Below are 23,450 nucleotides of genomic sequence, written 5' to 3'. Positions count from 1 at the left end.
AAACAAAAGTGCTGGTCTTTGATTTCAGGAAAGGGTTGGGTGGGGGGGTAATGCACATGCACCAACAACGCTGGGGTTGAGAGAATTGAGAGCTCCAAGTCTCTCGAAGTTAATATTCACCAGTAGCCTGTCGTGGTCCAGTCTTTTAGACGCCATGACCAAAAAAACTAACCGTCACCTCTACTTCAAAGTTTAAAGTAAGTTTATTATCGAAGTACATATATGGCACCATAATCAACCCTGAGGTTCATTCTTTCTTGTGGGCATTCGCAGTAAATACAAGAACCACAATAGGATCAATAAAAGACCACCCCCAACAGGATGGACAAACAATCAATGTGCAAAGGACAACAATCTATGCAAATACAAAAAGAAAGAAATAATAACAAATAAGCAATAAGTGTTGAGAACATGAAATGAAGAGTCCTTGAAAATGAGTTCATAGGTTGTGGGAGCATTTCAGTGCTGGGGTGAGTAAAGTTGAATGAAGTTATCCCCTTTGGTTCCAGAACCTGATGGTTGAGGGGTAATAACTGTTCCTGAACCTGGTGGTGTGGCTCCTGAAGCTTCTGTATCTTTTCTCCTGATGGCTTCTTCAGGAGGCTAAATAACTTGGCATGTCCCTCTAAATCTTTACCAAATCTTATTGATGTATCATAGAAAGCATTTCCACTTTCTGCAGGGTTCACTCCCTCTAAGATTCTCTTGTCCATTCGTTCCTCTCCACTGATCTCCCTCCTGGCACTTATCCTGTAAACGGAAGAAACACTATACCTCCCCATTTACCTCCTCCCTCACCATCATTCAAGTCCCCAAAATGTCCTTCCGGGTGAGGCGTTGATTCGCCTGTGAGTCTGTTGGGGTCATCTATTGTATCCAGTGCTCTGGTGCAGCCTCCTCTACATTAGTGAGACCCAACATGAATAGGGAGACTGGATTGTCAAGCACCCTTGCTCCGTTCATAATAAGCAGGATCTCGCAGTGCCAACCATATAAAGTCCAATCCTCATGCCCGTTCTGACATGTCAGTCCATCGTGGCCTTCTCTGCTGTTGGAGGAGCAGCAACTTGTACTCAATTCTAACCTGATGGCATGAACTTCAATTTCTCTAACTTCAGGTAATTTTTCCCCTCTCCCCTTTCTCTCTTTTTCCATTCCCCCTCTGGCTCCTCTCTCACTTCTTCTTACCTGCCTACCACCTCCTTCTGGTGTCTCCCTTCCTTCCCTTTCTCCCATGGTCTACTTTCCTCTCCTATCAGATTCCTTCTTCTTCAGTCCTTTACCATTTTTTTACCCATCACCTCCCAGCTTCTCACTTCAAGCCCTCCCCTACCCACCGACCTGCCCGTCACATGGCTTCATCTATCACCTTCTAGCTTGTACTCTTATCCCATTCCTCCCCCACCTTCTCATTCTGGCTTCTTCCCCCTTCCTTTCCAGTTCTGACGAAGGGTCTCAGCCCAAAACGTCGACTTTTTATTCCCTTCCATAGATGCTGCCTAACTTAGTGAATTCCTCCAGCATTTTGTGTATGTTACTCTGTATTTCCAGTATCTGCAGAACCTCTTGAGTTTATAGAATGCATCCTATCTTGGTGTGTCATGGAACTGCTGAAGTACATCATGGACTCTGTCTACACTTCTAGCTGTCTCAGTAGAGCAGCCAGCATAATCAGTACTGCTACCCATCCTAGATGTTCTCGCTTCTCCCCGCTTCCGTTGGGCAGAAGATACAGAAGCTTGAAAGCAGGTACCCCAGCGTGCTCAAGGACAGCTTTACCCTGCTGTTACAATACTATTGAATAGATCCCTAGTATAAGGCGTTCTGACCTCACAATCTACCTCGTTATGATCTTGCACTGCACTTTCTATGTCAGTTGCACTTCATTCTACATTCTGTTATTGTTTTACCTCAATGCACTGTTTAATGAATTAATCTTTATGAACGGTATGCAAGACAAGCTTGTACCTCATTGAACCTCAGCACATATGACCCATTCCAATTCCAATTGGCAGAAGTTTGGAACAGTGAGAAGGAATTGACTGAGTTCCTAATATCTGTTTTAATAAATAAGATGATTCCTCTTGTGGGAGAGTCTAGAGCTAGCTATCACTGTTTAAAATGATGGAGATTCATATTAATGGCAGAAAGTTGTTCTTCAGTCTTGTGGAAGCAGAGTATTGGAATATTCTTATGGTAAATGTAGAGTAAATAGATTCTTGATAATCAGAGAGTAAGTAGGGACTCAGATGGAAGGTTACCATGCTAGATTTTAACTGAAGTTGGTGTTCGAATCAAATTGGCCATCACCTTATTAGATAGCGGGACAGAAGTAAGTGGTTTATTCCTTTTCAGGTTTGGAATACTCCAGTGAACCACACGAGCAATGTTACCTCTAATTTTTAGTAGTCAATGTGTGCAAAAATCTTACGTTGTGCAAATTTTTTTCCTGTGACAAAAGTATGTGCGCACTGAATGCACACATGGCACAGTTTATGTAGGTTTACAAAATATCTGACATAAAACTGCACAGAATAACAACAAAATAACGTACATATTTAAGTCACTAGTTAGCAGAAACATTTAGGTAAAAGATTATTTTCAATAAGTATAATTATTAATTACTACATTATTTTAGATAACTATCCTTTTTGTGCACAGATTGATTTCCTTTGTGCGCTGGTTGAAAAACGTGTGCGCGTGCACACGCACACAGCTTAGAAGGAGCATAGCACACACGGTGCAGTTTAAATGATAAATATGAAACTTTTAATTTGACTTGACAGTTGGGAGTATCCCTGGATGAAACGGTGACCGAGAGAGACTTGGATGATCTTCTTTGGGTCTTTGGATGTGAATCTTCAGCTGTAAGTATTTTTTGATACACTATTTAGGCTGCTTCAGTTATAATTGTATTGCAAATTGTATTTGCAGCACTTGATCGTGTTTTCTTCAGAGACATAACAATACAAGTTTCAACTTGTTAATCCCTCCTTTTCATGGTGTAGGATGTAAGAGGAGAATTTTAATTACATGGCGAGGAAAAGAACTTGTATCTTATGTGCATTTTCATGTGTCCTTCCAAAATGATTTGTGGACGCTGCACTGCTTTTTTGAAATGTGGTCATTCCTTTGGGTAACCCAAGCTCGCTGGAACTGGTAAATGACCAATTAATCAGATTTGGTGCTGTTGGCAAGGTTACTAGCATTCATTGGAAGTGTGGAATATTTTAAGTTGGCCTTAGCTACCGAGATGGGGTCCCATTCAAAAGATGATACCATTGTCATTACAACGTTCACCACACAGCACCATGGATTCTGTTTCTGTTTCCATACAGGGGTTTGAGCCCATGACTTTCTGAAAAGCAAGTACTGCAGCTCTTTAGACTCAGTACTTAAGGCTTTAAAACTGGCATCCAGTACCAGTTTAAATCCTTTTCCATGACATCTGGACAGATAGATTTGGTTTACATATGAATCATATGATACTGGAATGCCAGTGTTCAGATTAAACATTTAATTATTGTCTGCTTGTGTGACATAACACATAGGGAAAGTGTTAAAAGGGATTGCTGTTAATATGTTTCTGTTGTGATAGTAACTTTGTGGCTCTGAATAGGGTGGCTTGTAGAATGAGCTAGATTATTTGATTCATGGTGTGGAACATTCATTATTGGTCATGGACTCTGCTTCTGATCAAACTGTGAACTGCAATCAAAGTGTATCGACTGCAGCCTGTTGTGTTTTTGATTAAATGGTTTGGTGCATTCTTCAAGAGTTTGATGTATAAACTTATTTTAAAGGAGTTGATCGCAGAGTCAATGGGTGATGAGGCAAAAGGTATCGCAGCCACACAGTTTAAAAGAACGAGCAAGTTCCTTATGCATCCAGTCTTCAGCAGGTCAGTAAGAAGATGAGATTGTACCCTAAGCCTTTCTGTATGTAATCAGTTGAAGGTATTGAAGTAACAATACTCTGTATGTGTTCAAATGAAGGCATTGATGTAAAGCTACTGGGTATGTGTTCAGTTGAAAGTGCTGTAGAACATAGATTAGAAAAAGAATGATTTGTTTTTCTTTTAAATTCTTCCCTCACGTACTTCATTGCCCCTCAACATATCATTGATATGGCGAAGTCCCACATCTTGTCTGAAGTTTATGCTTGCCAAGTCTTCACCCTGGATGTGCGGTATGAGGTAGTAACACACGGGAGAGGTGGTCAGCAGTGTGTGATACATCTCACTCACTCATTGGACTGTCCTTCACATCAGTCTGTGGAGATTAAAGCATCCGCCTCCATGGAAATCCTTTTCCATTTGGTCCGTAAGCTTCATCTGGATGGATTGGGTTGAATTACTAATGAAACACTTCTTAGAGTCATACAGCACTGAAACTGGCCCTTTGGCCCACTATTGATACTGACCATGAAATGCCTATCCCATTTACCAGCCACTTAGTAAAAAGCCTTTGGTATTGTTTTGGTGTTCCTGTGGCATTTGCAGACCCCACTCTGTTGAAACAGAGTTTGTACCTCCTATCTGATGGGCTTTAGGTACACCTGCTACTTGACCTATTTGGAATTCACACTAATTAATCAATTGATATTAGAAAAATAATATTTAAACTGCACCACTATTTATACTAAATGGGAAATATGAATATTTTAAAAGCCTGAGTAAACCTGATGAATAGAGAAAAAGTTAATAATTTAACTCCTTTTTCTTTATTCCTTGATTTTTACCTCCGAAATCATAAAATTGATTTTCAAATATATATATGAGATCCTATTGAACTTATAAAGTTTGTTTGAATAATGCCACCATAGCTTTGAAATAAAGAAACATTATGTGGTTCTGCTAATTAAACAATCATTTTGTTTGACTAACAACACACATAAAAGTTGCTGGTGAACGCAGCAGGCCAGGCAGCACCTCTTCCTAGAGCTGCTGCCTGGCCTGCTGCATTCACCAGCAACTTTTATGTGTATTGTTTGAATTTCCAGCATCTGCAGAATTCCTGTTGATTTTGTTTGACTATATTTATTCTCACCATTCTGGAAATTTATCCACAAGCTATATTGAGGATTTGGCCTTAAGATAAGTACACCCACGTCCCTTTATGCTTGCTTTTGGTGCTATGTTCTACTGAAACAGAATTTATTATCCAATCTTAAACATACGTTTCTATAAGTCTGTTCAGTCAATTTTATTATCTGTATGTGATTGGCTCTTTCAGATGATTAATTTGTTGGTCTTTGCATTTTAGTTACCACTCAGAAACAAACATTGTCCGCTACATGAAAAAGTTGGAAAATAAAGATATTTCACTAGTTCACAGCATGATTCCTCTGGTGGGTGATAGTTTTATATTTTTTCACATTTCTGTATGTTTTATCCAGATTTTATATTTTGTACATCATTCATGTTTGATCTCTCTGAACTAGGGGTCTTGCACTATGAAGCTGAACAGTTCCTCAGAGCTCACTGTAAGTTTGCTTATTCTGCACTTCAACACCAGTATTTTATGTATTGCCTGAAGTGGAATACAATCTTAACTTTGTTGGGTGTATTTAAGGCAGAGATTGATAGGTTCTTGATTGGACCTGGCATCAAAGGTTACGGGGAGAAGGCCAGGAACTAGGGTTGAGGAGAAGGAAAAAAATGATCAGCCATATTTGAATGGTGGAGCAGACTCAATGGGCCAGATGGCCTAATTCTGCTCCTGTGTGTTATGGTCTTAACTGCTGTTCAGGTCAACACAGTGGTAGTTTTTACCTAAGCAGAAGGCAGAGCCACCCAATTCAACTCCTGTTTCATACTCATGTTACACTTACAAATTGGGACTTTCTGCCTTGTACTTGGGTCTGGAAACTTGGATGCCCAGATGCTTAATGACCAGTAAAGCTTACATGAAGAGCTGAGAAAAGACATCAACACAATACGCATTGATTTCTCCTGGAACAATTAATGGAATTCTGGAAATAAACGACCTTGAGCTTGTTTTAGATTTTAAGTTTGAGATTGAAGTAGGTGGTAGGTGGCCACATCTATCTTTTGCCTTAAAAGGGAGGGATACTTTGTTAAGATTTTCAGCAGCTGCTGCACATCCATTGCGATCTGCCCTGTTTCGTGGCATATCTGAACGCGTCTCCTCATCCAGTGAAATCCTCCCAGTTTTTGGAGGCTCTGAGATGATATGAAGCACCAACAGTAAAATGTTGAGTGAACACTAGATTGTTTGCTTCACCTAAACCAGTAGTTAAAGATAACAGCACCTGAATAACTGCCAGTTTGATTTTACATTGAGTTGTCTCCTCAGTCTCACCATTGATCCAGTCGGAGGTGTGATTTCACCATAACGTGACCAGGTCCCCGAATTTCAAACAACTGAATCCGAAGCTTCAAACATGCCACAAACTCCCTTGTAGTTAATATGCATGTATAGAAGTTCATACTGAACCAAGAATATTAGTTGATGCAGCTGTAAAATTAATTGGCTAAAGCTGCCATGAATCGATCCTGTGTGTCAGTCATTAGGTTGCAGTGTGAAGTTAGTGAATGTGATTATTTATAGTGGATGTTTGCTTGTTCCTTCTCTTCGTCCCAATATTCTACAGCCTATCACGTGGCCAGAATTTGGAAATATCCATCCTTTTGTCCCTCTGGATCAAGCTCAAGGCTACCAGCAGTTATTCCATGAACTGGAACGGGACTTGTGTGAAATAACAGGATATGACAAAATATCTTTCCAACCAAATAGGTAGGCCTTCAGCTCTATAACGTATCTTTTTGTTCTTGAATGTTTATCAATGTTGTTTTTACACCCACTAACATAGTCACATAATTAATACGATTATTCCTTTAATCAATCCTGATGAGGGGTCTCATCCTGAAACGCTGACTTTGTATTCTTCTCCATTGATGCTGCCTGACCTGCAGAGTTCCTCCAGTATTTTGTGTGTGTTGTTCTAGATTTCCAGCATCTGCAGAACCTCTTGTGCTTAATCCCTTTCAACTGCTGTTCTTCCTTTTTAATCCTGGTACCATGCTTAATAGGAATTTGTCTGCTGGGCCACGTTGTAGAAACAATGCACTGGGTCCTGGTTGATTATCTTACCAGGCAGTGTAGCCAGTTTGTACACAAAGTCAAAGTTGAGCGTATTGTCATATGCACAAGTACATGTATGCAGAGACAGTGAAAAACTTAACCTGTAGCAGCATCACAGGCAGAGGCGCAACATTCACAAGAAAGAAAAACAGAAGTTAAACATCAGATAAACATTGCAAGAAAGAACTCAATTAGAACGATAAAAACAAATTCCACTGCAGTTCAAATTTGTCACAGTATTGCTGTCCGGAGCTAGTGATTAAGGTTGGTTCAAGAACCAGATGGTTGAAGGGAGGTAGCTGTTCTGGAACTGGTAGTGTGGAACTTGAAGCTTCTGTACCTCCTGCCTGATGACAATGCAGGAAGATAGAATCTTTGATGACAGATGTTGTCTTTGTGAGTTAGTACCTCATGGAGATACTTCCAAATGGTGGTAGGGGGGATGGGCCAATGACGTATTGGCCTGAGTCCACTACCATCTACAGCTTCTTAGGTTCTGCACGTTCAAGTTGCTGTACCAAGCCATGCTCAACCAGCTATATTCTATTAATTGATCCTTGATTGGAAATGAATGCAGTGGTGCACACTGCCTCACAAAGTGGCACTGAGCTGTGTCCAATCCTGAGCTCTGTTGCTCTCCGTGAGGGGTTGCTGCCTTCTCCCTGTGACAGCTTGGGTCTGTGCACTCCAGCTTCCTGCCGCATCCCGAAAATGTGCAGATGGCTTGGTTATTAGGGCGTAGCGTGCAGGTGACTGGTCCAATCCGGTGAGGGTGAAGTTGATGGGGATGTGTAGAAAATAAAATAGGTTAGGGTATGGCTAGTGTAAACTACTCTCTACTGGCTTTATATTTTAGACTCTGAAGCTAAATACAATTCCGTTACCACATTCAAGTTTGCTGATGACACCACTTTCGTTGGCTGAATGAAAGATGGTGATGAATTGGCATATAGGAACAAGATTGAAAACCTGTCTGAATGGTGCCAACGCATCATCCCCTCACTCACCGTCAGCAAAACCAAAGAGCTGGTTATTGATTAGAGGAGGAGGAAATGAGAGGTTCTTGTGCCAGTCCTCATCAGGGATCAGAGGTGGAGAGAGTCAGTAATATTAAATGCCTTGGTATTATCATTTCAGAGAATCTGTTTTGGGACCAGATACGGGTCATGCGAAAGAGGACACAGCAGCGCCTCTACTTTCTGAGATGTTTGTGTAGATCTGGCACGTCATCTAAAACTTTGACATACTACTGTGGGCACTACTATATTGGGACACCAAAGTCCATGAATGGAAAAAGCCTACAAATAGTATTAAATACAACCCAGTTCATCATGGGGAAAAACCCTCGTCACCATTGAGTACTACAAGGAGCATTGCCTCAAGGAGGCAGCATCCTTTGTCACCCCCCCACTGCACCCCACCTGCCCCCCCTCCTCCCCACCCCTCTCGCTCCTTCACCTTTATCAACCAGGCCCCTGAAAAGCTCTGTGAGTGAGTGTACGTATCTGTAACCTGTGCACATCTGAGAGACAGATAATGTTAATGTGTGTAGAAGCAAGATGGGTTGCACAAGGCTTTCCAGCCTAGCCAAATACAGAGGATTCCAGTTAAATGGGTCATATCGGGATCAGTACATTTTGGCTCAATTAAGTGGCTGTCCCAATTAGCCAAAGTTTCATGGAAATAGTTAAAAAGGTATAAAAAAGACAAACTATCATTTAACTGAGCAACAACTTGTGTATTCGAAAGAAATACAGACAAGTTAAAAGATGATCAGTAGTATTGCAGTACTGTAAGACCACATATTAGTTCCTAATAGTTATCAACAGAGGAATTCTATTTTCTAAGGAAGCTGTGATCCTTCAATGTGTGTAGCAGGATATTGTAGTGAGTGCAGTCTTCTTTGCAGCTTTATGTTGGGGGAGCAGCATCGGTGCTGGTGATGCAAAAGACTAAATAAGCTCATCAAAAAGGCCTGGCTATAACCCGGACTCTTTGGAGTTGGTGATGGAGAGGAGGTCACTAAACAAACTGTTATCCATAATGGACAATCAGGCAGATCCTCTCCATGACCTACTGAATAAGCAGCGGAGCACCCTTTTGAACAAGTTCATTCAGTTCCACTGTCACAAGGATCGTTACAGAAGATCTTTCCTACCAAATGCAATAAGCATATACAACAGTTCATCTCTGTGCAACAGGAGAATTCACGTCATGTACAATAGTCTTTGTTTTATTATTTTGCAAATTATTGCACATTGGTAAATTATTCTTGTGTATATTATTATTCTGTACTTTATTACTAGTCAAGTCTGAACACTTAAGTGTGTTTTTAAATGTTGCTGCTGTAATGAAAGAATTTCTCATTTGGGATCAATATTTTTATTATTATTATTCATCCAATATACACTGCTATGTTCTTTTGACTGTAAATGAACAATATTAGTGCAGACACCTGGTGCAGATAATAGACTGCCTTCACTGCTTTTTAATTTGGTGCCCATTGAGCCAAATGAATAACATAACACAAGCACACACAGCTGACGCTATTTAAAATCTGTTCACTGAAAGCACAATGTGGTGCATAAAGGCCACACAAGTACATGCGACTGGCGCTGGTCAGAAACGGTTTAGCGGGTCTCCAGGCCCAATTAAGAGGCCTAGTGTCCCAAATAAATGAAGGGAATGCCATCTGTTTGCTCTTTAAGTGTTGTCACAAGTAAGCATTTACCGATGGCCCAAATAACTGTATCTGTAGTATAAGACTTGTAGATTGGTGTTTTGTGCAAAATTTCAATTTTAGTTGGGCTGCAGGAGAAACAGATATTTGTGCTGACAGGTTTCAATGAGTTTTGTATTTGCTTCAATACTACTATCCATGCAAACTTGCCTTAATAATGCTGTACCTTGGCAATCATGCCTAAATGTGATTGTAGGCAGTTGTCTTCAGCAGGTTGCTTTGTGGAGGAAATATTCTCTTCTGATCTCATTGAGCATGTAATAAAGTGATACTGATCTCTATATTAAACCACACTTTGGACTGTTATTTACAAAGGCCTGGTCCTCCGAGGAGCTGATTGACTTTGTTTAATTAGAAACGAACATGCTGATTTAGCACAATGCCACCACAGTGTATATTACTAAGATAGCATGAACTTGATAAGGACATTTTCTTACGGATAGGTGCCAAACAGTGTGAACTCTGGCCATGATTATCCTTCTGACTAGCAACTCAGAAAGAAAAGTTTCAGCTGCTGCCATTTTAGCTAACATCAAGTTGGTTTTTCTGAATATGGTTTCAAAAGTTATTGGAACTATATTTTAAAATTTAGTGAAATGTAATTTTGATGTAATGCCAAAATTATTGGATTATGAGTTGATAACGGCATCTCATTTTTACTGTACTGTGAGAGAGACTCTGTACGGTAATCAAGTTGAAGCTATAACGAGTGTGGGTGTGGAAAGATGCACTATGGAGCTCCACATGCCATGGTAATGCCAACCACACTTTTGCATTCGGCATAAGAGTATTCCAGGTCATTACTCTGCTCTCGGAAATTCGAGTCAACTTCTTCCCTTGGTCACAGTCCAGCAAACTGCTGGAGCTGTAGGTTGCTGACTGTGGAATATTCGTCTGATGTGGATGAATGCCATGCCAACGTTTGCAGTTTGGGCTCATTGTACATTGCCAGACAGCAGTCAGGGTGGATGAAACAAATGCAGGAAAGGGGTGGAAGAAAATCTAGCATTTTGCAGTATAATCACTCTGAAATGGGAACCCTGTTTCAACGAGAATGCCTATTGCAAATGCTGGTCCCTTTGCAGTGGTGCGTCAGCGCACTCACACCCTCTCCATTACCCTGCCCTTGGGTAAAACAGCTACTCAGCGTTTTTGATAATGACCATCTACGCATGCGAGGTGGCCAGAGGCAGCAGGAGCTCACTATATTGCTGAAATCCTGTGAACGTAGAGTATTGAACCTTTTGATTATCTAATCTGACGACCCATTTGAGTCCACATGTAAACAAATCAAGTATCTCCTTTGCAAAGTAGCATTTCTAATGTGTGCTGAACACATATTTGTATGCTTTATCTTTTCTGAGCTATGATAGATATTTTGGGTAACAATGTACAGTGAACATATGCTTTATGTGTGTGGTTTGAATTTAATTTTTGGGTTTTGTCAAGATCTTGCTCTGGTGACAAACTGCTGTGGGAGAGATTGTGCTCATAACTTGTTGATAGTATGACAATTAAGATGTTGAGACAGCACAAAGCAAAACTATTGTTTGTATTTCGCAGTCATGCTGCTGATAGATGTGCATAGTTAAAGGCTTACAGTAATTTAATCACACATTTTTGTGGCGTGACTCAGGCTACATCCACACTACGTCGGATAATTTTGAAAACGAAGCCTTTTCTCTTCGTTTTGACCCTCGGTCCACACTGAACTGGCGTTTTTAGCCCCTGAAAACGGAGATTTTCAGAAACTGTCTCCAGAGTGAATAAATCTGAAAACGCCTAATATCCGTTACAGTATGTACGGGGTAACCGGAGCTTTTTAAAACCGCTGTCATGACGTGCCGGAACAGATGGCGACAGCGCGGCATTTCATTGTTTTCTTCTTATTATTCTTATCCTTGTTATTATTACTACTTTATTGCTTAGAGCGTACAATCATCACAGCGATATTTGATTCTGCGTTTTGCAAAAGCTAACAACTTCAGAACAGAGGGCAATGAGATTGAAGCCAGAAGAGTTAGAAATGTACTCACCAAATACTTTGACCCATAGCTTACTGAATAAATAAGTATCATCACTTTGCCCTGTTTTCTGTCCTTGCTTGTATGAAGGTAAGGACAGAAAATCCCACCGCCACCTCCAGTTTAAATTCCTGCAGAATATTTTGGAGGATCAAGAACCAAGAACCAATGTGGTTTACCTATTTATGCAAGTACTTCTCTGACAATAGATGTGTAACAACCTAATGTAACATTGTATGGAAATACAAGATAACACTGACGCAGTCATGTTTTATATATTTAACAAGGTGCTTTATTAATGCAACAGAGTTAGTCAGTTTTTCAATGTTCGTTGTCAGCTGGGTCATACTGTCCGTGAATTCCCTGTCGGTTGCCTCCATACGCTCCAGTATTTGTTTTTTTTTAAGTTTTAAGTCCTCCTGCGCGAGAGCCAAGAGCAATTCCTTTTAAGTTTTTCTACTCTGTAACTGGACAAACGCGCACCAAGTATACCGTTTCCTCTTCGCTTGCCCTGCGCGTGCCCAGTAGGAGGAGATTCGCCCAAATATCCGCCTAATGTGGACGGAGATATTTTGAAAAACGCTTAGTGTGGACGCCTGTAGTTTTTACTCGAAACTGACGTTTTCAAAATTATCCGGCGTAGTGTGGACGTAGCCTGAGTTTCATTATTGTTTCGTACTTGTCTCATATTGTTTTATATACAGATTACTGGGTGTGGACGATATTTTTATTGTTTGTAAGAAAGCCCCAATGCTTTGACCTTGCATCTTTCTTATACACTTCAACTTTCTTTTCCGTTGTACAGTGGTGCCCAGGGAGAATATGCAGGTCTGGCGGCAATCAAGGCTTACCTAAACTCAAAGGGAGAGCATCAAAGAACTGTGAGTAGCAAAGTGAATAACGGTGCATTAAACACGTGGAGTGTGCACTCACTATCGGCCGGAAGCAGAACCCCGGGATTTCTTCATACAGGTGTATTCTCCCTTGCCCTCAGTTGATGCTGCACTTGTCTTTTGACCTTCCTCATCCTAGTGGGCCACAAGGTGTTCGGAGCAACTTGAGAAGGGGCAGAGAGCTGAGGACATGTTATTTTTTAATGTGATTATACTATGATGGTTAGACAGATGAGGAGAATGGGCAAGAAAGTGGTGAATGAAATACAAGCTTGGAAAATGCATGGTCATGCACTTTAGTAGGAGAAAAAAAATCTGCAGACTATTTTCTAAATGGGGAGAAAATCCCAAAACCTGAGATGCGAAGGGACTTGGGAGTCCTAGTGCAGAACACCCTAAAGGTCAACTTGCAGGTAGAGTCAGTGGTGAGGAAGGCAAATGCCATGTTAGCATTCATTTCAAGAGGTCTCGATTACAAGAGCAGGGATGTGATGCTGAGGCTTTATAAGGCACTGGTGAGGCCTCACCTTGAGTATTGTGAACAGTTTTGGGCTCCTCATCTAAGATAAGGTGTGCTGGCATTGGAGAGGGTCCAGAGGAGGTTCACCAGGATGATTCCAGGAATGAAAGGGTTATCAAAAGAGGATCGTTTGATGGCTCTGGGTCTGTACTCGCTGGAATTCAGAAGGATGAGGGGGATCTCACTGAAACCTTTCAAATGTTGAAAGGCCTAGACAGAGGTAGAGAATCTAGGACAAGAGAGTACAGCCTCAGGATAGAGGGGCGCCCACTTAAAACAGAGATGCAGAAAGATTTCTTTAGCCAGAGGGTGGTGAATTTGTGGAATTTGTTGCCACATGCAGCTGTGGAGGCCAGGTTATTGGATGTGCTTAGGCAGAGATTGATCGTTTCTGGATTGGACATGGCAAAAGATTACAAGGGGAAGGCCAGGGAGTTGGGGGGTGAGGGAAAAAAAGGATCAGCCATGATTGAATGGTGGAGCAGACTGGATGGGTCAACATGGCCTAATTCTGCTCCTGTGTCTTATGGTCTTATCATATTAGGGCAGATTTTTAAAAAAAGTTTGGTCAATGACTCAGGTTTTAGAAGCAACTGGAGACAGGATGGATGGTATAGGGAGGGAGAGTAGCCAAAGACCAGACCGTCAGTGGCAGAACAATTAAAGTTGAACCAAAAATCAAGGATGGCAGATATCTGCAAAATTCTGTAGGTCATGGGAGCTTTTAGATTATGGGAGTGAGACTGTCATGAAGTAATTTCAAAACATGTTTAAGAAGTACAACGTGGGTGCTTTGCTCATGTGGAGAAATTATAGGTCAATAGGCACAAAGCTGAGATGCAGCATAGAAACAGGCCCTTCAGCCCAACTAGTCCATGCTAGCTATGATGCTACCACGCCTGTCCCAAAGCCCTCTTACACCTCTCCTATCCTACAGGTGAAGCAACACACGTCTTTTAAGGGAAAGCCAAAATCGTACTCCAATCCTTCAAAGACTGTGGAAATATTGCTGCAGTCAAGTCAGCATCAGTCCTTTCCTGTTTATTGCACTACAGGGCCAAATTGGGTAAATTACTGATCAGGATTAAAGGATCAAAATTTATTATCCATAACTAGGACCATTCTAGACTGTCTTCCCAGAGAACTGGTTTTATGTGCACCATTCAGAGATGTGAATTGGTCACATGCCATGACATGGTAAATTACTGGAAACTGCATCATACCTTTGAAAGCTCTGGGACGTAAACTCTTGCCGATGACTAGCAACTTCCACCTGTGGGCTCCTGCAGCATTAGAGCAGCCCAACACAGTGACATAATCTTGTGATGCTTTATAACCCATTGGTGATTCTGCATCCTCTGTAGTCAGTGATCATCTCGGAGTACAACGCCAAAATAAGGTGGTTTCGTCCGCATTGTAGGCCTGCTCGGTACTCAAATTTTCATTAGAAATTAACAGTTACCTCATCAACAAACTCAGTAGCTGCTTCCTTGTCTGCTGACCGTTCATGCCACACACTGCGTGAAATCTTATACCAAGTTGTTTCTTTCTATCATAAACTGTGGAAGAACCAATGTGATACAGGTCACCTATGCTTTTCAGATACACCGCTGTTGAGTTTTTTCCAGAACTCTGACCTTATATAGATAACGCATGGTGTTTGCACTTTACACCATGAGAAGCACTTCCTTCATTCAATGAAGACATGACTGGGGCGAGATAAGCGCAGGTTATAAAAATAAATGCAGAATAACACAGAAGAATGACTTGCTTCGTTTAAAGACCGTGCCAACAGCTGATTGGGCTCATGAAACCACCAAAATAGTGGCAACGCGAGAAATTTGAAATTAGGCTGGTGAGTATCATGTCTGAACCAGCGGTGGAACCGGATTACCGACTGCCAGACTCGAGGTGGTCAACTGATACAATATGGAAACTGACCGTCAGCCCAACAGGTCCACTGGCCCGTGTTTGACCCACATCCTCCTATCCTGCAGGAGGAGGGCCACACGTCTTTTAAAAGGAAATCAGAATCCTTCTCAAATCCCTCTTAAATACTGGAACAATTGCTGCAGCAAAGTTAACAAACATCTTTTCTTATTGCACTACAGGACCATGTTAGGGAAATTAGAGATAAGAATTAAAGGATCAAAATTTATTATCCATTCTAGACTGTCTTCCCAGAGAACTGATTTTATGTGCATCATCCAGAGATATGAATTGGTTGCATGCCATTGCAGAACTAACACTAAGGCCACTATCCTTCAGGCATTAGCTCCTAACCCCAAGGAGATGTGGTTTAGTCAGTCCTGATCTCCTTTTCTAGTGGTGATGTTTAAGAGGTTTTTAGATGGGGGGGGGCAGGGACGCAGGCCTCTCATGTTCTGAGTCGACGTTCCCCTTTAGATAGGTATATGAATATTCAGCAAAGGAGAGTTCTAAGGTCATGTGTAGGCAACAGGGGTTAGTTTAATTTGCCATCATGCACAGCACAGATATCGTAGGACTTATCGAGAGTCCTGTTCCCGTGCTGCTCTGTCCGATGGTCGAAGGCCTGTTCCTGTGTAGTTCTGTTCTAACAGTGAATAAATCAGAACTACTGTTGGCACTCTTTGTCTATGTTCCAATCCTCAGTACCTTAGAGAGATGGAGGCACACGGCTCAGAAACAACTCCTTCAGCCCACCACATCCGCATCATCCATCAATGACCTATCTACGCTAATCCCATTTACCAATAATTTGTCTGTATTCTTCAACACCTTTTCAATTCATCTCCTCACCTGGATACATCTTGAATGTTTTGAGAGCACCCATATGCACAACCCAATAGGCATTGCATCCAGATTCCTTCCACTAACTAGGTTAAAAATACTTCCTCAGATTCCCTTTAATCCTCTTCCTCCTTACCGTCAGGTCAACAGTGATGAGGTGTTGTAACCATACTGCAAACAAGATCGGGGTAAGAACCACAAAAATGTTTTTATTCCTCCTTGATTCAAGGCTGCAGATTCCAGTTATTCTGCAGACAGGGTCATCTGTCTCACAAGTTAGAGACACAAGAGGCTGCAGATGTTGGACTCTGGAGTAACACACAAAGTGCTGGAGGAACCCAGTGACTGGGACAGCATTAATGAAGGGAAATGGACAATGGCGGCTTTGATTGAGATCTTTCATCAAGAATTCACTTCATAGATGCCGCCATACCTGCCGAGTATCTCCAGCATTTTGTGTGGAGTAGTCACTGGTGTAAGTTAAAATAAAACATTTCAATCTTTGATTTGTAGCAAACACCAGTGTTATCTGTGTAATCCCATGTTGAAATTGCATGTGCTACACTATATCTTCAGACTGGATGTGTTTTGATTTTTGTTATCAGTTATCTGCTAATGCCCAATCCTTGCCTAAGCTCGCAAGCACAAGGAAATCTGCAGATGCTGGAATTTCAAGTAACATGCATAAAAGTTGCTGGTGAACGCAGCAGGCCAGGCAGCATCTATAGGAAGAGGTACAGTCGATGTTTCGGGTCGCGACCCTTCGTCAGGACTAACTGAAAGAAGAGCTAGTAAGAGATTTGAAAGTGGGAGGGGAAGTGTTAGATCCGAAATGATAGGAGAAGACAGGAGGGGGAGGGATGGAGCCAAGAGCTGGACAGGCGATTGACAAAAGGGATATGAGAGGATCATGGGACAGGAGGCCCAGGGAGAAAGAAAAGAGGGAGGGGGGGAAGCACAGAGGATGGACAAGGGGTATAGTGAGGGGGACAGAGGGAGAAAAAGGAGAGAGAGAGAAAGAATGTGTGTATATAAATAAATAATGGGGTATGAGGGGGAGGTGGGGCATTAGCGGAAGTTTGAGAAGTCAATGTTCATGCCCCACCTCCCCCTTGTACCCCATCCGTTATTTATTTATTTCTTTATATACATACATTCTTTCTCTCACTTTTTCTCCCTCTGTCCCTCTCACTATACCCCTTACCCATCCTCTGGGCTCCCCCCCCCCACCTTTTCTTTCTCCCTAGGCCTCCTATCCCATGATCCTCTCATATTCCTGTTGCCAATCACCTGTAAAGCTCCATCCCTCCCCCTCCTGTCTTCTCCTATCATTTTGGATCTCCCCCTTCCCCTCCCACTTTCAGATCTCTTACTAGCTCTTCTTTCAGTTAGTCCTGACAAAGGGTCTGGGCCCGAAACGTCGACTGTACCTCTTCCTAGAGATGCTGCCTGGCTTGCTGCGTTCACCAGCAACTTTGATGTGTGTTGCTTGCCTAAACTGTTTGCTCTTTTCTGCTGTTCCTGCTAGATCTTCTCTCAAAGGTGACTTACAAATTAACATTATGTTCTGAATCTTGATACCAGTAAAGACTCAGCGACTGTTTCTGATCTGCTGTTCATTTGGTTAGATTTTAAGTTCAGTAGTAATAACTTAATTCTCACCTGACTAATGCTTTGAGTGTGACTGGTGCTGTTCGGCCGCCACTCCCTAGCACACTCCTGGCGAACGTTCTGTCCCTGTATAATAAGCTGTATGAACTGAGAGCCAGAATTTCCTACCACGGAAAACAAAGGAATGTAATGTTTTGTGCTTCGTGGAGACCTGGCTGATGGAGGAGATACCGGATCACGTCATTGAGCCCTCTGGGTCCTCCCTGTTCCGGGAGACGGGTGTAAAAACCTCTCTGGGAAGAGTAAGGGAGATGGGGTATGCTTCATGGTCAATAATGCCTGGTGCGACCCCAGGAACGTGCATGCCCTCAAATCCTTTTATTCCCCAGGTCTGGAATACCTGGTGCTGCTGTGTAGACCTTTCTGGTTGCCTAGGGAGTTTATGGCTGTTAGTGTCACAGCTGTGTATATTAGTCATGGTCATAGTCATAGTCATACTTTATTGATCCCAAGGGAACTTGATTTTCATTACAGTTGCCCCAACCAGGAATAGAGCCACTGCAAGCTGGTATTGACCTGGCTCTCAAGGACCTGTACGAGAGACAAACCTCCTGGTTTGGTCTGAACTATGTTTCTATGCCACGTTTGAGTCTTGATAACCACTGACCCACCCCCAAACCAAACCAAACTCTACCATCTTCTGCTCACCCCTCAATTCAGTGCACCTCTGAAACCTCACAGTAAGAACTTCCCCTGGGTTTGCTCTGATATGTCTCATCCACCAGCTACACCGACGTCTGAATTTAGGCAACAGATCAATAAATTAAGAACAAAAGTGAATGTTGGAAATACTCAGCAGCTGAATCCGTAAGAAGTTCCTCAATATTCTTCAAGCTGCATGTGTCAATTTTATCTGATGGAGTCACTGCTGGATTATTTGCCTTATTCCTGGTTTTATTTCTTCTCGTCCTGATTATCAGGGTGTAAATAATGACAACAAAGCCAGGCTTGATGTATGTTGAGTTTCCATCCAATGAAGTGGCACATTTTGTCCCCTATTTTTTATCGTTGTCTAGAGCATTATCACCATGCCTGCTGTTACTTCTCTCTTTGGATTCTTTGCCTTCCCAATCCATACCCCAAACTCCAAATACTCCATGATCATGACCTTCCTACCCACCAAGGCTTCATGGTGGATATCCATTCTCTCTGCTCTAACCTTGGAAGAACCATGGCCCCTGATCCATATTCTATGGGTTACCATAGTTACTTCCCAGTCACCAGGCTGATTCCTGGGATGTGTGGGTGTCATCTTTCATGTGGCTAAAAACATTCATGTATTCTTATGAGCTTAGCACCCAATTTCCCTCAGGATCAATAAAGTATGACTATGTCTATGAATGTAGGTGAGTTTATTGAAAAATATTAGATCCATTGGGGCAAAACAGGGCAAAGTTTGAGGTTTAACTTGTAGGAGAGCCTCAAGTGAGGGTATATATTTACAAGACAGAGGGCAGTTAGTGAAACCTGATATATGAAGGAATTTCTCTTTGCAGAGTGTGGTTTCTCTACGCCAGACGTTTGTGGAGACTACCTTGTCGGGGTAGATACATTTTTGAAAGTTTTAGGAATTCAGTGCTAAGGCAAAGAAAAGGAGTTGAAAACTGGGGCAGATCAGCCATATTGATAGTGAATTGCAGGACAGGTTTGAGGGGCTGAATGGCCTAATCCTGCTACTTTCATTAGTATTTTTGGGTCATGTTTACTATAGAAGAACAGGACAAGCCCCCAGAAATTATTTCCCTCTCTTCTCTTTCCAAGAGGAAACTGCATTAAGGTAATGAGATTTAGCAGAATTCAGCAAAGGTTAACAGTGCTGATTCTCCAGCTACATACTTTTTATCTATGAAGTTAGATTACAGTATGCAAAGTTGTTCCCAGAATAATACGTCAGCTCTTGTTAAAGAACTGCTTCCCTCTGGTGGTTGGCTGGGGTATTGATTGTGTACTGATCTAGAGTAAATGGGTAAACAAAATGGTACTGGAACTGTGGAAGCAATTGTGTGTCTATGAATAGATAGGAGATACTGACAAGTGATTAAAGTTATAGACACTCCCTGGAATAAACACAGATCCTTTACTTGGGACAACTTGTTTTCCATGGTCCATCTGAATTTTTGACCCATAGATGCTTTACATCAGCTGTCAACTTTTCACCTGATTTTCCAGATCATAGGTTTGTTCATTTAATTTAACATTGATTAAAGCATACAATTATTACCTTAAAAATATTAATTTATTTCTTCCATTTTGAGCCTCTTAATAAATTTTTTGAATTTTACTGATGACTTTTCTAACCAAGTTTTAAGTAAGTGGAAACTTTCTGTGGTTTAAATCTAATTCTGACATTTGAAACAATTTTATTATAAAGGTTCATTCATTTATTTTGGAACTCCACCTGATCAAAAAGGCGCAACAGCGCCTTTATTCCTTGCGGAGCATCAAGGAAGTTCACCTCTGTCCCAGGATACTGATGGACTTTTACCGCTGTACCATTGAGAGCATACTCACCAACTGCATCTCAGTGTGGTATGGCAATTGTCCTGTATCGGACCGCAGAGCACTCCAGTGTGTGGTGAAAACTGCCCAGCGGATTATCGGCACCCAATTGCCCACCATTGAGAACATTTACCATAAACACTGCCTGGGAAAGCATTATCAAGGATGCATCTCACCCTAACTATGGACTTTTTACTCTCCTCCCATCTGGTAGGCACTACAGGAGCCTCCGCTCCCGCACCAGCAGGCACAGGAAGAGCTTCTTCCCTGAGGCTGTGACACTGCTGAACCTCTCATCACAGCGCAAAGCAGTATTGCACCCACATTGTACTGTCTCAGTACTTCTATATCTGTGTGCTGTAGCACTTTTTATTCGCAGTTATTTTGTAAATAACTCTGTTCTTTTGCACTTCTGGTCAGATGCCAATTGCACTTCATTGGCCTTGTATCTGTACTCGGCACAATCACAATAAAGTTGAATCTAATCTGAAACATTTCTGATTTCAGTACTCTGGCCTAAATATTTATTTATTTGTCGATCGACATACAGCACAGAATAGGCCCTTCTGGCCATTTGAGCCGCGACACCCAGAAATCCCCCAATTTAATCCAATCTTAATGACAGGACAGTTTACAATGACCAGTTAACCTACCAACTGGTACATCTTTGGACTGTGGGAGGAAACCAGAGCACCTGGAGGAAACCCACACGGTCACAGGGAGAACATACAAACTCCTTACAGACAACAGCAGAAATTAAACCCTGGTCGCTGGTACAGAAAGCCACTACTATACTGTGTAGTAAAGCCACAAGGTTGAGGACAACTTGCAACACCAAACCATAAATGAGCCAACTAAGCCAATGTTGTCTACCTTTACCGGAACTTTCTGCAACATTTTTTGTAATCACACTGTGAAACATTGCAGCAAATAAGGTTTTTTCAAAAGCAGGAATTTGTTTAGTAGGCAGAGTTTCGATCCTGATCTCCAGCCCTGTGTGGAATTTGCATGTTCTTCCTTCGGCCATGTGGGTTTCTCCCTTTTCTTCAGTTTCCTCCCACATCCCAAAGAAGTGCAGACGGCAGGTTCAGTGATTCCTGCAAATTGCTGTGCGTGTAGGTGGATAATTAGAATATCAGAGTGGGAGGCGATAATACGCAAGTGAGAGCGGATAAATCACAAGAAATTAGGTGGGAGAATGGGAGTAGATTGTGGTCTATAGATAGTTGGAGTATGACAGGACTGTGGATGCATCTGTACCTGTTACAGCCTTCCAAATGCCAAGCCTATCAGAGGAACAGAGTGGAGTAGGCCCACTCAGCCCCTCATGTCTGCCCTGCCATTCAATATGACCATGGCTGATCTATGCTGGCCTCAATTCCTCTTCTGTGCCAGTTCCACAGAGCCCTCAAATCCTCAATCTTTCACATATTATTCTATCCCCACCTTAAATATATCTAATGCCACCACCAACCTTGGAGGCACTGAATTTCAGAGATTTACATTCCTCTGAGGAAAAAAATTTCCACACACTGTTTTAAGTAACCAGTCTCTTGTAGCTATGTTCCCTTGTATGAGACTCTCCCATCAATGGAAACAACATAACACATCAAATGGGCCTACTCTGGCTGTTCCCTCTGGGAGCAGATCTGGGGACTGGGTCTGGTTTGGAATGTTGTTGGTTTGTTTATTTTGTGTGCATGATGTGTGAGTGTTTTCTCTCTCTCTTACTCTGCACCGTGGGTTTTGTGTTTTTTTAATTGCGATATTTGGGTTTCTTGCTTTGTGGCTGCCTGTTAGCAGATAAATTTCAAGGTGCATAACTTATTCGTTTTTTGTGCTTTGAATCTTTGAATCTTGAATCGGCCTAGTTAAGCCACCTTGCCATCTTATATGTTTTTATAAGAACATCCCTCAATCTTATCAACTCTTGATAGGACAACTCTCTTATCTCAGAATCACCCTGATGAACCTTCTTTGGACTGATTCAATGCAACTGTATCTGTTTTTCTTTCAATAAAGGGACCAAAATTGTGATTGTCTTGTCATGAAACATAGGCCTTTCTTCATGAAGCTACAAGATGTGGCCTTTTCTATATTCAATGCTGTTGAAATTCTTCCACTGGTGTAATTAGAAAAGTTACCTTGGAATACAATAAGAATGCTCAGAGGCTCATCTCAGTGTTATTATTGCAAACACAAGGAAATCTGCAGATGCTGGAAATTCAAGTAACACGCACAAAATGCTGGTGGAACGCAGCAGGCCAGGCAGCATCTATAGGAAGAGGTACAGGCGACGTTTTGGGCCGAGACCCTTCGTCAGGACTAACTGAAAGAAGAGATAGTAAGAGATTTGAAAGTGGGAGGGGGAGGGGGAGATCCAAAATGATAGGAGAAGACAGGAGGGGGAGGGATGGAGCTAAGAGCTGGAAAGTTGATTGGCAAAAAGGATACAAGGCTGGAGAAGGAAGAGGATCATGGGACGGGAGGCCTAGGGAGAAAGAAAGGGGGAGGGGAGCCCGGAGGAAGATGGAGATCAGGCAAGGAGTTATAGTGAGAGGGACAGAGGGAGAAAAAAAGGGAGGAAAAATAATAAATAAATAAGGGATGGGGTAAGAAGGGGAGGAGGGCCATTAATGGAATTTAGAGAAGTCAATGTTCATGCCCAGGTGTTGTTTCTCCAACCTGAGTGTGGCTTCCTCTTTACAGTAGAGGAGGCCGTGGATAGACATGTCAGAATGGGAATGGGATGTGGAATTAAAATGTGTGGCCACTGGGAGATCCTGCTTTCTCTGGTGGACAGAGCGTGATGCTCAGCGAAACGGTCTCCCAGCCTGCATCAGGTCTCGCCAATATATAGAAGGCCGCACCGGGAGCACCGGACACAGTATATCACCCCAGCCGACTCACAGGTGAAGTGTTGCCTCACCTGGAAGGACTGTCTGGGGCCCTGAATGGTGGTGAGGGAGGAAGTGTAAGGGCATGTGTAGCACTTGTTCCGCTTACAAGGATAAGTGCCAGGAGGGAGATCGGTGGGAAGGGATGGGGGGAACGAATGGACAAGGAAGTCGCGTAGGGAGCGATCCCTGCGGAAAGCAGAAAGGAGGGAGGGGGAAATATGAGCTTGGTGGCGGGATCCCGTTGGAGGTGGCAGAAGTTACAGAGAATAATATGTTGGACCTGGAGGCTGGTGGGGTGGTAGATGAGGACAAGGGGAACCCTATC

The 23,450-nt window shown here is 42.3% G+C and overlaps 1 protein-coding gene across 2 annotated transcripts in view; it reads left to right on the top strand.

Moving 5' to 3' along the window:
• The window catches only part of gldc (glycine dehydrogenase (decarboxylating)), a 210,133-nt gene that overhangs the window by 145,563 nt on the left and 41,120 nt on the right, over positions 1 to 23,450 (top strand). For both annotated transcript variants that reach the window (XM_072257995.1, XM_072257996.1), the window contains 6 exons: positions 2,787 to 2,867; positions 3,804 to 3,901; positions 5,265 to 5,349; positions 5,443 to 5,484; positions 6,616 to 6,758; positions 12,676 to 12,751. In XM_072257995.1, the coding sequence (XP_072114096.1) occupies positions 2,787 to 2,867; positions 3,804 to 3,901; positions 5,265 to 5,349; positions 5,443 to 5,484; positions 6,616 to 6,758; positions 12,676 to 12,751 (525 nt within the window). The remainder of the gene's footprint in view (positions 1 to 2,786; positions 2,868 to 3,803; positions 3,902 to 5,264; positions 5,350 to 5,442; positions 5,485 to 6,615; positions 6,759 to 12,675; positions 12,752 to 23,450) is intronic.

Source organism: Mobula birostris, chromosome 5, assembly GCF_030028105.1.
Source record: "Mobula birostris isolate sMobBir1 chromosome 5, sMobBir1.hap1, whole genome shotgun sequence".
NCBI classification, from domain to species: domain Eukaryota; kingdom Metazoa; phylum Chordata; class Chondrichthyes; order Myliobatiformes; family Myliobatidae; genus Mobula; species Mobula birostris.
Note: the sequence above shows the minus strand (reverse complement) of the source record. Positions and strands in the feature narration are given on the sequence as shown.